The 12,598-nt window shown below is 39.1% G+C and overlaps 2 protein-coding genes across 2 annotated transcripts; both read left to right on the top strand.

Moving 5' to 3' along the window:
* Positions 1 to 3,819: 3,819 nt before the first annotated feature.
* LOC136712614 (parvalbumin-2) lies at positions 3,820 to 6,519 on the top strand. Its single transcript, XM_066689281.1, has 5 exons — positions 3,820 to 3,929; positions 4,611 to 4,682; positions 5,495 to 5,627; positions 5,814 to 5,923; positions 6,206 to 6,519. Exons 2-5 carry the CDS (start codon positions 4,622 to 4,624, stop codon positions 6,229 to 6,231), a joined length of 330 nt encoding a protein of 109 aa, XP_066545378.1. The 5' UTR covers positions 3,820 to 3,929; positions 4,611 to 4,621; the 3' UTR covers positions 6,232 to 6,519.
* Positions 6,520 to 9,852: 3,333 nt separating this feature from the next.
* On the top strand, positions 9,853 to 12,131 carry LOC136712613 (parvalbumin alpha). The gene is made up of 5 exons (XM_066689280.1): positions 9,853 to 9,960; positions 10,458 to 10,525; positions 10,802 to 10,934; positions 11,302 to 11,411; positions 11,835 to 12,131. The coding sequence occupies exons 2-5, from the start codon at positions 10,465 to 10,467 to the stop codon at positions 11,858 to 11,860; spliced, it is 330 nt and encodes a 109-aa protein (XP_066545377.1). The 5' UTR covers positions 9,853 to 9,960; positions 10,458 to 10,464; the 3' UTR covers positions 11,861 to 12,131.
* The last annotated feature ends 467 nt before the right edge of the window (positions 12,132 to 12,598 follow it).

Below are 12,598 nucleotides of genomic sequence, written 5' to 3'. Positions count from 1 at the left end.
GAAGTGGGGTATGCGAGTGTCCTAAATGCTTACGACTTCAGCTCTTAAACTTCAAAATACAGGTATATTAGCCACAGTGGACGTGTGTGGTATCTGCACCATTGCTAGATTTCTCAAGATCAGCTATTCTGTCACACAGAATACTAATAAAAAGACATTGCTAAAACACCAGGGGCTGCTCTTCACGGCTGCTGCAAGCCCTGTCACTAGACAGCCAGAGGAACGTTATGCAGTTGTGCAGTTATGTGCAGAGACGTCGGGGATGCAGTCACTGAGAGAGCACAAGTCATGCAAAACGTTTCAGTGCAATTCTCCCTGAACAGCTGTCTTTCACTGCCGGCTTTGTGACAGAGGATTTCATGTTGTTTATGCACAGGCCTTCACCATGAAATTCAATCATTCGGTTGTGGTAGTGTCATGTTGTTCAGTGATGGACTCACAGTCATAAAGTGCTTCACAGCCAAGAAGCTCTAAACAGCCATGCACAGTTCTTCAGTGTGTATTTACCTAACCCCCAACCTGCATATACTATACACTGGGCTTTATTCATAAAATGTGAACAGCATAAGGTTACCAGCCTTTTTTTAAAGATGGAAAAATAAAGCAGAAGCATCTATTTTGCGTTTGATAGCTGTTGGAGGAGCACCACCAAAAACTTTCAGTACTGGACATTTCTCCTGTTCTCTTTGCACTAATTATGAAAAACATGTGTTAACTCAGCAAGAGCACAGAAGTTTCATTCAAATGCTTTTTTTATATATATATATTAATTGCCAGTATTCCCATGTTTTTGACATGAAAGGGTCAACAACGAAGAACACAATAAAATAGTCTCAGCCTGACAATACCTGTTACATCAGCTCTCCACACTTCCCCAGTTCGCCTACAGAGGTCATCATCACCAGAATTCTAACCCTGTCTCTGACATTCCCCAGCAAAATGATCAATCACCCAATTAACATTCCTCAGCACCATGTGCACATGCACCATTCAAACTCTACTCCCATTGGACCAGCACTACACATCCCTGTCCCCGCTTCTCTCTGCTTTCTATTTAAACCCCCTGTTAGTTACATTCAATGCTATGTCTTGTCAGTTTACCTGCACTTTTAAGTGTTTCTCCTGTTTACTGATCTCATGGATTCCTGACCTTTGTTTACTCACTGTGTTTTGACTCCTGGATTGCCCTCTGACTGTCTGTATGCCTGATTGATCGACCTACTGACCCCTACCGCTGCTTTTGCCTTGCCCCTATTGCTTTGTTTACCCGCTCTTTGACCTGGACTGTTACACACATGCTTCTTCCCGCACTTGAGGCCACCTCTTCTATGGCCGTTTGTACAGACAGTCATGACAATACCAATTAAAATGGAACTTCAGTAAGCCCAATTAAGTGTTTGATAAATATAGTGGTTAGTACATTATACAATAATGTCACCCATTCAGATTGACAGTGTGAGTGTCCCCTGTGTAAACACAATGCAGCACTCTCTAATGCAATAATGAGATGTTTTCCTTTCACAAAAATGAAATTTTGTATTACACATTCATCTATAAGGACATTAATGAATGACAGTCTCTGGTCCAATCTTAGAATAAAACTAGCAGATACAGCTTATTACTTGTTACTCTGGAAGATATAATATAGCTATATAACAAATGTGTTAATAGAATGCATGTTCAGTTGAATTAAATGACGGGTGTTTCAAATAGTTTCATGTAATTACACAGAGCAGATTATAAACTGATTCACAGTCAAATACTTTTGAGTATTAAACAGTAGGTTGTTCGCAGGAGCTTAGCTTTCTGAGGTGCTGCACTGCCTAGCTAATCAATGCAACATTGAATGCTTTTACACAACTCTGTCAGCTGAATAATTCCAGCAGTTCACAGTACAAACACAGCACAGGTCTCCTGTCCACCAGCAAATCCAGTGAACTCTAAGCTGATACAGTATGTTTTCACAATGAATTTATATAATGCTTGGCTAACTTAAATGAACCAATTAATTAACGTAGCTAATTAAACCAAATTAATAGCTTCCCAGGACTTAATCAGCTTTATGTAAGACATAAAGATGCTGAAATATGCTGGACTGGGGCCTAGGCAGTCTTTTTTGTTGTGTAACATTCATTATGCCTCGTTGCATTTCAACTCCATTTCTACTTAGCAAATTGAATTTAAGGCTTAATTTAGGGTTAATTTATATCAGACCCCATTGTGCAGTACACAGTTATTTACAGTGCCTATTGGACCATGTGTGTTTCAGTTACAGCGATGCCCAGGCTAATGCGTTTCCCCACTGTGTGCTTCTTGAGTCTCCTAAAGAAAAAAAACAACTTTATACTGTAACTGATCGCCAAGAGTTTGTTTCTTTACTAGCCCTAGCTAGTCTTTATATTCACAGAAGGCCTTAAGAGATAGTTATTTCATTAATGACTGTCTTAACTCGAATATTATTTGAATCTATTACGATTTATCAGGTTGTCACCTCCACACAACCTGGCGACAAAGGTCTGTATATACGGTGGCAGAATGTATTGCCACTGTAAACTAAAACTGCGGCGCTATCCTGCCCCAGCGGCCCGTACCCTTATTGGGTTGTCACTTGAGGTCTTCTGCAAAGCAGGCTCGTCGCCTTTTTTAAATACTAACAGCTCATCTGTTAGAGGTCCTGTCCGTCCTGCTGCACAGAAAGAGACAGTTATACGCATGAATACGGCCACATGCAATATTAAACTCCCTGCTATTCTTTGGCCGTATCTGCAGTTATCCTTCCTTATAAGAACATAATACAAATGGTAATAAAGAGCATGCAGCTAAAGAATTATGATATACAACAGAAGTTAACAACAAAATAGTTAAAATCACCTAAACAATACCAAAATGTATTTTTCCCACACACAAGACATGTAGTACAAAAATCATTCTTGTTAAATTGTCCCCAGTATGAACATCACATTTAATTGTTTTCCATATATTTTGTAGGGTGGTAGGAAACAGCAGAAAGTGTCTGGACACAGATCTCTGTCCCGCCCCTGGGGAAGAGACACTGGCACAAGATGAGTCAATAAACTCCATGTTCCAGGGATAATTTACGAGTATGTCGGTGTGTTTGTTTAGTAAGGGGTGTGGCCGTTAATTAGCCTCTTCCTGTGAACGCGCCCGTCTAATTATAAAGACTTGAAACTGGCCGGGGCGTGAACGCGCGCCGATCACCAATAGCCATGCCCGCGCCCGGATCGATGGCCGCGGCTCTGCAGGGGGACAGCCCAGCCGCTCCCCGGGGTCACACCGGCCCAGGAGCTGACTCCTTAAACCCGCACATGTGGAAGCTTTACATTCTGCCTTGGAGACAGAAATTTAATCTATTGGGGCTGTATGTGAGCAGACCGCCATAAATATCCATTCGGGGTTTTAGATTAATCAATATCTTAACTCTATGGCTGCGTCCCAAGGGACTTTAATTAAGTATAATAGAGATAAGTCCCTCAATGTCTCCCCTAACCCCCCTCCCCCACATACCCTGCTGAATCGCAGGCTCAATCAAATCCGCGATTCTCGATCCGCTATGAAAACCGAGCCGTAGGTTAAAAGGACTTTGAGTCAGGCTGCTGTGAGGTGAACGCAAACCCAACATGTACAAAATCAATGTATGGAATAACGCCCTGTCGGTCTTCTCTATAGCTTAACACATGTCTTTGAGCACCTTCATTTATAAAGATAAAAATAGATCTATTTGACTACTGGACACATTTTTCAGAAACTAATACTATCCGACGCTTATGGTATCTGTTACAGTGAGCCTCAAATTCCTGTAAATGGTTCGAGGCAGGGGTATATAAGAAGGACTGGTGGACAGAGAGACCCACTGCAGTGACTCGCCTCATCGTTCCGGCTTTTTTTCCTAGGCACCCAGGACAACCAAGGTGAGTCCACATGAGCAACACACAGCAAGGGACCAAGCTGCTGCACACGGACCCGCTTTTTGTAGGAGCAAGGAGCTACCTGGTGATCTTTAAGCTTTAAAAAAAAATAAAATCTGAAACGCTTCTTTGGGGAAATATCTTTTATGCGGAACAGAAGGACCACCAGACTACATCGTCGCATCCCGCTTTTCCGATTATTGGACACAATTTGTGGAATTGGACGACTAACATACAGAAATACAAATAAATGAATTACATTTATCACTACATGTATGAATGAATAGAGCGCCGAATGCAAGCTCCAAAAAACGCTTTGGCAAAGTGGAGATTTGCTCATTACATTTGTATATATAATGTTGAGGTTTATAAGATATGGCTGTTATTTTGAAGTGAAAGCATGGTGCAATGTTCATTTGGTTCCTATGTTCAGATTACTATTATTAGAATAAATGTTATTATTGATCTTTCACTGAAAGCTGCAATACTAGCAAATGAAGGAAAATGAATCGGCCCTGGTGTTCTTTGTTTTTTGTGTTTTATCTGATGCTGCGAATGGAAAAGCTTTACTTGATCTTTATTTTTTATTAGTTGGTTGGCTATTCGTAGAGTAATAGGCCATGTTTGAGGCCCATGATACAATTGACTGTGTTTAATGTTTTTTTTCTCTTCTGTTTTACCCAGCTAAACTTACAATGGCATTCGCCGGGATTCTTAAGGATGCAGACATCGCTGCAGCCCTGCAGGCATGCTCAGGTAAACTCGGAGCGAAGTGGGGGACCTCTCTGTCGAACAGCACATTACTATTCTTCACATGGCTGAAACTTGGGACACTTGTACAAACATTAAATTGATCGAAATAAAATTCAATCAATAAAATAAACATAGTACACTGGCAATGTACAATATAAGGGGATGCAATGCAGAACAGTGGAAATGTGCAATAAGAGCAGTGCTGAGGTCTCGGTCGGTGAAGTAATTTTAAATGCATAATTCAGCCCATCATCACAGTCAGATTATCTGATGGGCAGATCACCTACAACATATTGCTCTTATATGCTGTAGATCACCTGCTCAGAAATAAATAATAATTATAAATAATAACAGCTATCAAAAGATCGATAAACAAATGTATTTGTCATTTATATAATCCGTTTTTAAATATGAGCACCATCTGAGGCTTAAATGTAACATATAGTAAGTACACACTACAACAGTGAAGTAGCCAGATTTCACATTTCAACAATTGCTCTTTGGATAACACCAGGGGAGACCAATACTTGGCTTTTCCACACAAGTTGATGCTGAAATTGCAATGTTTCAAACTCATTCATGAATTAAAAAAATAAATGAGCCTGCTAACTGAGAGGAGGTGACTTGCAGTAAATACTTTTCTCCCCAAAACAGAATCGATCAAATTAGTATTACAAGTTATATTTTTATGAATATTTATTCATAAAATATGTTTTCCTGCACAGCTTTAACAATTATTATTGCATCTAGTGTTGGTGCTTCTATTATGACTATTATTATTATATTATTACAACAACAATCTTTATTTTTCTCAGCTGCTGACTCTTTCAACTACAAGTCCTTCTTCGCCAATGTCGGTCTGAGCGGCAAGTCTGCTGATGACGTCAAGAAGGCCTTCGCTGTCCTGGATCAGGACAAGAGCGGCTTCATTGAGGAGGATGAGCTGAAGTAAGAGCGGCCCTCATTACGCCACTCTTCCAGCATCAGACAGAGCTATAGCACCACTACCAATTTAAACCGGGCAATAAAATTGATCAATAGATGGTCTAGATTATTATTATTATCATTATCATAATTTATAAAAGTGTTTTTTTTGTACACATGATCACAGTACAATTCATCTTTCCCCCGCAGACTGTTCCTCCAGAACTTCTCTGCCGGCGCCAGAGTTCTGACTGATGCCGAGACCAAGGCCTTCCTCGCCGCTGGTGACTCTGACGGTGACGGCAAGATCGGAGTTGATGGTGAATACATACTCTCTACCTATACCAGCACAATACCTATACCAGCTTCATAACACTATAAGGAAATTATCTTAAACTTTTTATCTTTGGTCATAAAACACTCAGAGAAAGAACAAAGCTCAAATCACTCGCTTCAAGATATTTCAATTAAACACAATTGAGTAAGCTTGTTACTATGTCATCAAAGTAAATCTTTCCTCAAATATAACAAGGTAACAAATCGCTTGCAGCGTTGTCTAAGTTTTTCTGATTGTAATTCTTCTTTCCTTTCACCTTTTACAGAGTTCTCTGCTCTCGTTAAGGCATAAATTCAACCTGACCAAGACCCAACACATCCTCTTTTCATGGAACCAGAAACAACATTGTTGAAGACCTCTTAGCTCCTGCGGCTAAACTATAAATAATTTTTATATTTGCTTTATGGACTGCCTGCAGACTGTTTCTCACTAAAGAGCACGAGAACACCATCCTGGAATGACTGTACATGTAGCTCAGTTATGTTTTGTGTCTGAAACATGAATTGTGCTATTGTAAAATCTTCTGTGCACTTTTGAGAAAGGGTGGTAAAACAAAGGAATAAACATTCTTTTGGAATACACTGTTGTGAGATTCATGAATACAAACACTCATACACACAGAGACCAGAGATTATATGCAGCACTGGCAAAGATAGGAGTGAGGCTGCCACCGTGCACTGCAGCCTTTTGCCTTGTAGGGAGGCAGCCAAGTGTCCCTGCATTGTCGGTCCAGCTATGTGGGATTGCTGCCCCTTTCTGGCACAGAACCTTTGTGAGGGAGTAGGCAGAAGTGGACTTTACTGGGAAACATCTGCAGGGATCTGACGAGGATATCCCACATGTGCTCTGTAGGGACCAGTGCCAGTAGGTTGGCCAGGCCATAGAAGAGCTATATTTTAACAGTGGGACAGCAGTACCCAGGAAAATCCACTAATTAATAATTGTACTGATGGGAAAAAGCAATCCATAGACCAGAGACCATATGGAACAGAGCAGAGGATACTAATAAAGCATATAGTTGTGATGAGCCTACACATACATACATGGAATCACTGCTGGTTTCAGTTACATTACAGATATTAACCACACCACACCATATACCATATTAGACTACCCATTTCAACATAGAACCTAATACAATTCTATGGACTGTTGAGATGCAGGACAATGCAGGAAAATCCTATGGAAGCTGTTGTGTTATTTTCCAAAAGCCCATCTGGAAGACTGAAAAGAAAAGTTTATAAACAAACAGATAACTAAAGCAACATCAAAATACCCTTTCCATAGTGTGTAGGATATATATGCTATGTGAAAGTCTAGATGAGAAGAGAAAAAAATAAAAGAGAACACTATTAAATTACAGCCCTGGAGAAGTCACTGTGGAATACATTATTTTATATCTATGATCTATAAAGAGGGTTTTTTTAAGCATTGCCTTGCAGGAGAACAGTCAATAAGCAGAGGCACAGTGGGTGTTCCTCCATTACCCCTACCCCCCATACACACAAAAATATGCATGTGATTTTCAAGGACTTCTCATCAAGAGATCATATGTATCATTTCTGTTAAGTCAATCCAGAAATCTGCTGACATGGGAAAAGTTGTACCAACTTGTCCTTTTCAATTTGGCCCCAGAATCTATATTGATTTTCACTGCAGTTTCAACCTTTATATATTTATATTTTCAAAAGGCAGTGTAGGGGAGGCACTGTGTGTGTGTGTGTTCTTATCATCTTATCATAAAACATGTCCACAGCTGAGATTTATGTGAAAGGCCATCATCTTCACCTCTTATTTATACATAGATGTCTGTTGATGCTTTGATGTTGCATCACATTTCAATCATTCTTATTGATACAAATTCAAGTAAAGACGAAGATCACTAATAGTACGATAATAACAACAACAGTAATAATAATAATAATAATAATAATAATAATAATAATAATAATAATAATAATTTGTTTTTCCAATGTGTACTTTTCATATTATTTTAAAGATAAAACACACACAAATGTAATCACAGTGCATACAATTGTTGCTTGTCCTGCCACTCAAAATTTGCAATCAATATGATCAAAATGTTGAGTAAGCACATAGCTGGTGCAAACAAAAACATAAACCTTTCTATGGAGCAGCACCTTTGCTTTCTGTGTAGCATTACAGGTATAATCTACTGACACTGTAGGCCCGCCAGTTTTGTATGTGATGCTTTGACCAGATCATCTATAGCATTAAATCTATACATTAAAAATATGCAGTATAGGATCGTTGTAAGAATGAGTACAATATGTACGATCTGTTCTGCTTGATTTTAATATTATTATTTATTTATGTCTACATCTGTGATAAATGTTGCTATGGTATTTCATTCTGCATGCTCAGATACGATTTGAATTTGATGCATATTTCTTTCGATGTATGCTATTTTTTATTTGATAATAATAAGTGTTTGACATTGTATGTATGAATCACAAATACAAGTACATTCCGTAACGTAACATTTGTGTGCTTTGTTAAAGGCATCCGGGAAATATTTAAAAAATGGCTTTGTATCCACATGGACAATTCAGCACCGTCGCGCTGTCCAAACTGATCAACGCTGCTAAAAAGTTAACTTCGCATCAGTGCTGCCACCTCCTGGCGAGTTTCAAAAATGCAGATGTGTGTTGTAATTTGTAAGCTTCTTGATTTTCTCAATTTTTCTAATATTAGCCATACTACAGTTAGTTATTTTAATAACAGTATTATGTATTAATGGTGAATAGAGTGCATACGTTCCACAATTCGATTTTACTGATGTATCTGAAGGTCAGGCAAACATGTTTAAATGTTGGTAATAGAAAATACATATATTGGCCCTAAAAAGACTACAAATAGGTTTGAGTTACATGAATGCCACGCATATTCTAGGCTACTACGGTAAAGAATACGCATCCCGTGTGAGAGAGAGAGAGAGAGGCAGTGTGCGTTTGTGCCTGTGTATTTACTGTCTTCTCTCTGGTGAGGGTCCAGGTTGTATTTCTCGGGAAAGATGAGTCTCAAGTTTCATAAATAGAAGCTTTGATAGTCACAACGGGAGCCCGCTTTGGCAGTGTGATTAGTTCAATTAAAAATTGTGTTACACGTGCTGGCATAAACTCATACACTGTAGGAACCATGAAATAAAACAAGAATGGAGAGTCTTTTCAGGCGTATCCATTTGCACAATGTTTTTTTTTTTTTTTTGTATTTTGAACATTCAGGGTATAGGGGGACTATATGAATATAGACACAAACGCGCTGAGTTTTCGTTCAAATTGAATACCAATGAACGCAATACATTGTAATAAAAGCTTTTAGCATAATACAGATTTACACCAAACTGTATAAAAAAGTTGAAAGGACTAAAAGCACACAATGCAATGAGGAAATGTCAATTTACTTAATGACTGTCTAGTCAAAAGATTGATCAGTTCCCTTATCCCTCCTCTCATTATCATCATTATCTTCAATATTCAATGAATACCAATTGCAAAAGACAAACACTTTACCTCACTGAGAAAATGACAACCACGTAAGGAAAAATGTAATATCCTAAGAGTTCCATTTCTAATGTAAATCAGGCTAACTTTATTCTGTTGCTTCGCGTTAGTCCCCAGAGTGCTCTGTCGACGCAGATTATCCAAGTGCCAAGCATACACCACGTCTTTGCCTTACGCCGGCTCAAAATCTGTATTGCCAGCAACTGGCGTTTCATCTATATCAGCAGCGTGTATTATTAGCATTGCAGAATATTAAGGACTTTTGCAAACACGCGCCTTTTAAGCATCTTCATTTATGAAGCTAAATATAGAACGGTTTGACTACTGGACACATTTTTTTCTGAACCAGCCCCTCTGCATCTGGTGTCTATTACATTATGCCTCATATTTCGGCTCACGGGAAGTATATAAGGTTGAGGTCTTGGGGTAGGCGACCACTGCAGTAGCTCGACGCATTCATTCTTCTGAATTCACTCTAGCTGAAAAGACACCTAAGGTGAGTTGACCTGAAGGAAAAGAAGACTCGAAAAAGAAGAGTATTGGTGAATAGTTTTTCCTCTGGGGCTGGCTATCACTATTCAACTTTTACCTTGGGAGGCCAAGCGGATTGCAAGACAATAAAAATAAATTAAAAAATATATCATGCACTGTTTTACTCATTTCTATGGAATTACTCAGTGGAAAGGGATGGGCTGATATTACAAATTCTACCACGGCAACCAAGGGACCCAATGAAACCCGCAATGGACCTCGCAGACTGCATTGGAGTCGATATATTTCACTAAAGTCTACCTTTACACAAGACAAGGCTCGTGAATGTATTGAATAACCATGTGTAGAATCATAAACCTTTAATACTAGTCGGTGCTCAAAATAACTCTCCGTGCAGAAGAAATATACAATAGGTTTCAACATGATCTGCATTCAACTTGTTGTGATCCGATGAAACTCAAATGGCTTTTTTTCTTTCCCTTCTTCCCCCAATCCCTGCAGCTACACAATGGCCTTCGCCGGTATTCTGAATGATGCAGACATCACTGCAGCCCTGCAGGCATGCAAAGGTAACAGCGGGGATTGCTTCAGCGCGGACAGGGAGCGGGTAACAGCACAGACACACTACCTGACTGGGCTCAGACCGATACAATCTGAAACACTACTCAACGACTAACACTAATGGGCTAGTGCTATTACTACTTATATTAATTATACGCTTGTTCTTTAATGCAACATTGTTTAACTATAAATGTAGCCTAATAACAGTAATAATTACAGTTACTGTACTATAATGCATTTAAGTCCGTTTATTAAATCATCAACATCCACTTTATTTTTCTCAGCTGCTGACTCTTTCAACTACAAGGCCTTCTTCTCCAAGGTCGGTCTGAGCGGCAAGTCTGCTGATGACGTCAAGAAGGCCTTCGCTGTCCTGGATCAGGACAAGAGCGGCTTCATTGAGGAGGATGAGCTGAAGTAAGAGCGGCCCTCATTACGCCACTCTTCCAGCATCAGACAGAGCTATAGCACCACTACCAATTTAAACCGGGCAATAAAATTGACAGACATTGAGCAATAGAAAGATACATGGATAATAAGCAATAGATAGATAGATGGATCTTGGGCAATTGTTATTGATGTTGATGAACTATTGGACTTTTATTCTATTCAATTAAAATTCCATTGTAACTTGTACTTGAGGATCCCCATATATTATGCAATAACTGCCTACTTCCAAACATTTGCTTTATTCTAAATGCCTTGATAATTATTTAATTATATTGGGGGGAAAAAGACATTGCCATTTCACTCTCATATTCATGTAATTCCTCTTTCCCTGCAGACTGTTCCTCCAGAACTTCTCTGCCGGCGCCAGAGTTCTGACTGATGCCGAGACCAAGGCCTTCCTTGCCGCTGGTGACTCTGATGGTGACGGCAAGATCGGAGTTGATGGTAAGTCTTGAAATACCAAATAAAATAAAATAAATAAAAATTAAAAATTAAATAAAAGCTGCAAATATATATACACATATATTAAAATGTATATATAAATATCAGAAATGCGACAAGATAGGCTATTAAAAGTCAGACGCGCATCAATGTCCATGTCATTGTGAAAGAGGATCGAGGCTGGTAGGTGTAAGATTTCAAGCGAGAACAGAACTTGACCATAAGGACATACGATCTGCTGCTTTATTTAATCTCTGTGGTGTGTATGTCCACCGTGGATGCATTCTTAGAAGTCCGAATAGGAATAATAATGGTTTAAGTAACACTGTTGAAGAATGTTCAGACTTTCCATGCAGTTTGTATTGATCAAGTTTCCTTTGCTGTGGGTTAATTCTTATTTTTTGTGTCTTTCTCTCTCTTATTTAGAGTTCGCTGCCTTGGTTAAAGCATAAATAGCAACTGACCAACACATCTTGCTTGAAAGGAACAACATTGCCCAAGACCTCCCTCTATCAGTCGAATTATAAATAATTTTTATACACGTGCTTTATGAACTGCCTGCAGACTGTTTCTCCCCATGCAGCACACTGTCCAAAATGATCATTGTTAATGTAACGCGGTCATGTTTCATGTCTTAACTATGAATTTTGCTAAATGTAAAATCTATGATGCACTTTTCGGAAAGGACGACAAGAAAAGAATAAATATTCTTTTGCAATAGAATGTCTGGGTTTGCTTTTCTTTCTTCTGGCATGGGGGGGTGGGGGGGTGGGGGGGTTGGGGGGGGGAGTCCACTAGTCCTACTCGCTATTTATTTATGCATGTTAAAGAACAGGCCAAAAGGGCACTTCGAAGATCCAATGGCTGCATTCCCCATTACACAATAAAAAGACAAGGCTTTACAAATGACAGGGCATGGGTATGGTCACACTGCTACAGGGTTCATGTCTGACTCACATTACAAGCCAACTTACTTCTGGACATGTATGGATGACAACAGCAACAGCAAAACTAATCTTGACAAAATAGTTAACAAATCAGAGGCTATTAATCGAAATGCTGAAATACAGATAAGGACAAATAAAGAATGTCAGGATGACCATTACGTCATCAGAAGATACAACACATTAATTGTACTTTGATAGCATGTAAGCTAACCCGACTATTGATTCTATATCTCAATTTAAAAT

This window comes from Amia ocellicauda, chromosome 17 (assembly GCF_036373705.1).
Source record: "Amia ocellicauda isolate fAmiCal2 chromosome 17, fAmiCal2.hap1, whole genome shotgun sequence".
Taxonomy (NCBI): Eukaryota; Metazoa; Chordata; class Actinopteri; order Amiiformes; family Amiidae; genus Amia; species Amia ocellicauda.
Note: the sequence above shows the minus strand (reverse complement) of the source record. Positions and strands in the feature narration are given on the sequence as shown.

Coding starts and splice junctions, on each gene's coding strand:
- LOC136712614 (XM_066689281.1), top strand. CDS start 4,622: ATGGCATTCGCCGGGATTCTTAAGGATGCAGACATCGCTGCAGCCCTG. Junction 4,683..5,494: donor AGCCCTGCAGGCATGCTCAG/GTAAACTCGGAG, acceptor TATTTTTCTCAG/CTGCTGACTCTTTCAACTAC. Junction 5,628..5,813: donor ATTGAGGAGGATGAGCTGAA/GTAAGAGCGGCC, acceptor TTTCCCCCGCAG/ACTGTTCCTCCAGAACTTCT.
- LOC136712613 (XM_066689280.1), top strand. CDS start 10,465: ATGGCCTTCGCCGGTATTCTGAATGATGCAGACATCACTGCAGCCCTG. Junction 10,526..10,801: donor AGCCCTGCAGGCATGCAAAG/GTAACAGCGGGG, acceptor TATTTTTCTCAG/CTGCTGACTCTTTCAACTAC. Junction 10,935..11,301: donor ATTGAGGAGGATGAGCTGAA/GTAAGAGCGGCC, acceptor CTTTCCCTGCAG/ACTGTTCCTCCAGAACTTCT.